The 1,844-nt window shown below is 33.1% G+C and overlaps 1 protein-coding gene across 1 annotated transcript in view; it reads right to left on the bottom strand.

Moving 5' to 3' along the window:
• Positions 1-1,844, bottom strand: part of LOC117178606 — a 30,036-nt gene that overhangs the window by 11,624 nt on the left and 16,568 nt on the right. Inside the window, exon 9 of the mRNA XM_033370030.1 lies at positions 1,194-1,266. Coding sequence (XP_033225921.1) covers positions 1,194-1,266 — 73 coding nt within the window. The remainder of the gene's footprint in view (positions 1-1,193; positions 1,267-1,844) is intronic.

Raw genomic sequence — 1,844 nt, 5'->3', positions numbered from 1 at the left:
CTGAGGATGAAACATGGATACACCATTACACTCCTAAGACAAAGGAACAATCCAAACAGTGGATTTCCACAGGCGAACCAGCTCCAAAGAAGGCAAAGACCGGTAAGTTAGCTGGTAAGGTTATGGCTACAGTTTTTTGGGATGCACGTGGAATTATACTTATTGACTACTTGGAAAAGGGTAAAACAATCACTGGTGAATATTATGCATCATTATTAGAGCAGCTGAAAGAAGAAATTAAAAAAAAACGACCACATTTGGCGAGAAAAAAAATTCTCTTTCATCACGATGATGGTGATTTCATCACCAGATTTAGCCCCCAGTGACTTTTTCTTATTTCCAAACTTGAAAAAATGGCTCGGTGGACAGAGATTTCCAGACAACGAAGACGTCATTGCCTCTGTAAGTGCTTATTTTGAGGAACTTCCGAAAACGCACTTTTCTGAAGGATTAAAAAAACTTGAAAAGCGATTGACCAAGTATATAGAGCTCCAAGGAGATTATGTTGAAAAATAAAAAAAATTTACCCAAAAAAAATTGTTTTTATACTTCATTCTAAGGACTTATTGAACTACCCTCGTAATATGGAATTTCTTTACAATACTGTTTTTATTTAAATTGTTGTATGACTTATAACTTTAAAAAACAAAATTTAATTGGTTTGAGAATTGATTTTATTTGTTCTTTATCTGAAACATTTATTCTGTAGATACCTAAAGAAATATATTTTTCGAAATTTCATATGACTTATGTCATTTGTGCGACTTTTTTAAAAGCACTTTAGTTGATCCGAGACTTATTGAATTAATTTACCAATTTTTAAAATGACCCGAAAATCGAAAAATCCAAGTTGACCTGAAAACCCGAACCAGCTCAAAAGTTAAATTTTCTTCGGTAATTTATGTTAAGTTACCATAAACCACGATTAAAATTACCCAAAATGACTGAATATTTTTTTCTCTTGACCAGTTGATTTCCTGGTTTTACCAATTTTGCGCAACAATAAACAAAATCATGCCACTATTTTGTTACAATTTTTTCAAATCTATGTCACTATCGACAATATTTTTTATCTCTGAAGTGAGATTTGTTCTTGTAAAGAAATTTTGCTTTTGGTGAATTCGCAGTCTGGAAAGTCAATTGAACGTTTTATGATTGCAGGACCTATTGTCGTTGAGGTGGATTCATCAGACGACGAGCCCCTTGTAGAACTCGCGGGGAAGGTGAAGAGAGCAAGTGAAGAAGCATCAGCCGGATCTCCAAAGCCTAAAGATCACAAGTAAGTAAAATATCCATTTAGTTTTAAGAATTTTTTCTAATTCTTTCAGTTTTATTTGTTCCCGTGTTTCATCTCAATTTACTCTTGAATAGGGTTGTTTCGCTATTTTAGATCAAATACTTTTTCAATACATAATTTTAATCTGAATCGAAAGGGCGTTATAATATTTTTTTATTTTGTGTCGTTCAACAGAAAAAAATTATTAAAAATTGAAGGCGGTAGAACACTTATTCAAATTGGTGTTACGTGGGTGTCACATGACTCAGAGGTTCTCATAATTATCTATCAATGTGACGATGTAAAACTTATAAAGATTTTAGGCCACGGTTTGCTGTCTATTCTGATTATTTTTATTTGACAGCTTTATTTCTTAAGGATTATGTGACAAAAAATGGATCCTGTTGTAATATTTGGTTTAAGAGTCAGTAGTATGTTGAAGGAAAACAGTAAGTGCAATTATTATTAAATGAATTGGACTCAGTTCATGGCACATCTGCCCCTGCCTTAGCAACGGTTTATAACTGGGTAAATGAATTTAAGCGTGGTCGTACATCAATAAGTGACG

Source organism: Belonocnema kinseyi, chromosome 8 (genome assembly GCF_010883055.1).
Source record: "Belonocnema kinseyi isolate 2016_QV_RU_SX_M_011 chromosome 8, B_treatae_v1, whole genome shotgun sequence".
Taxonomy (NCBI): Eukaryota; Metazoa; Arthropoda; class Insecta; order Hymenoptera; family Cynipidae; genus Belonocnema; species Belonocnema kinseyi.
The sequence above is the reverse complement of the archived record's forward strand: the minus strand, read 5'-3'. Positions and strand labels throughout refer to the sequence as shown.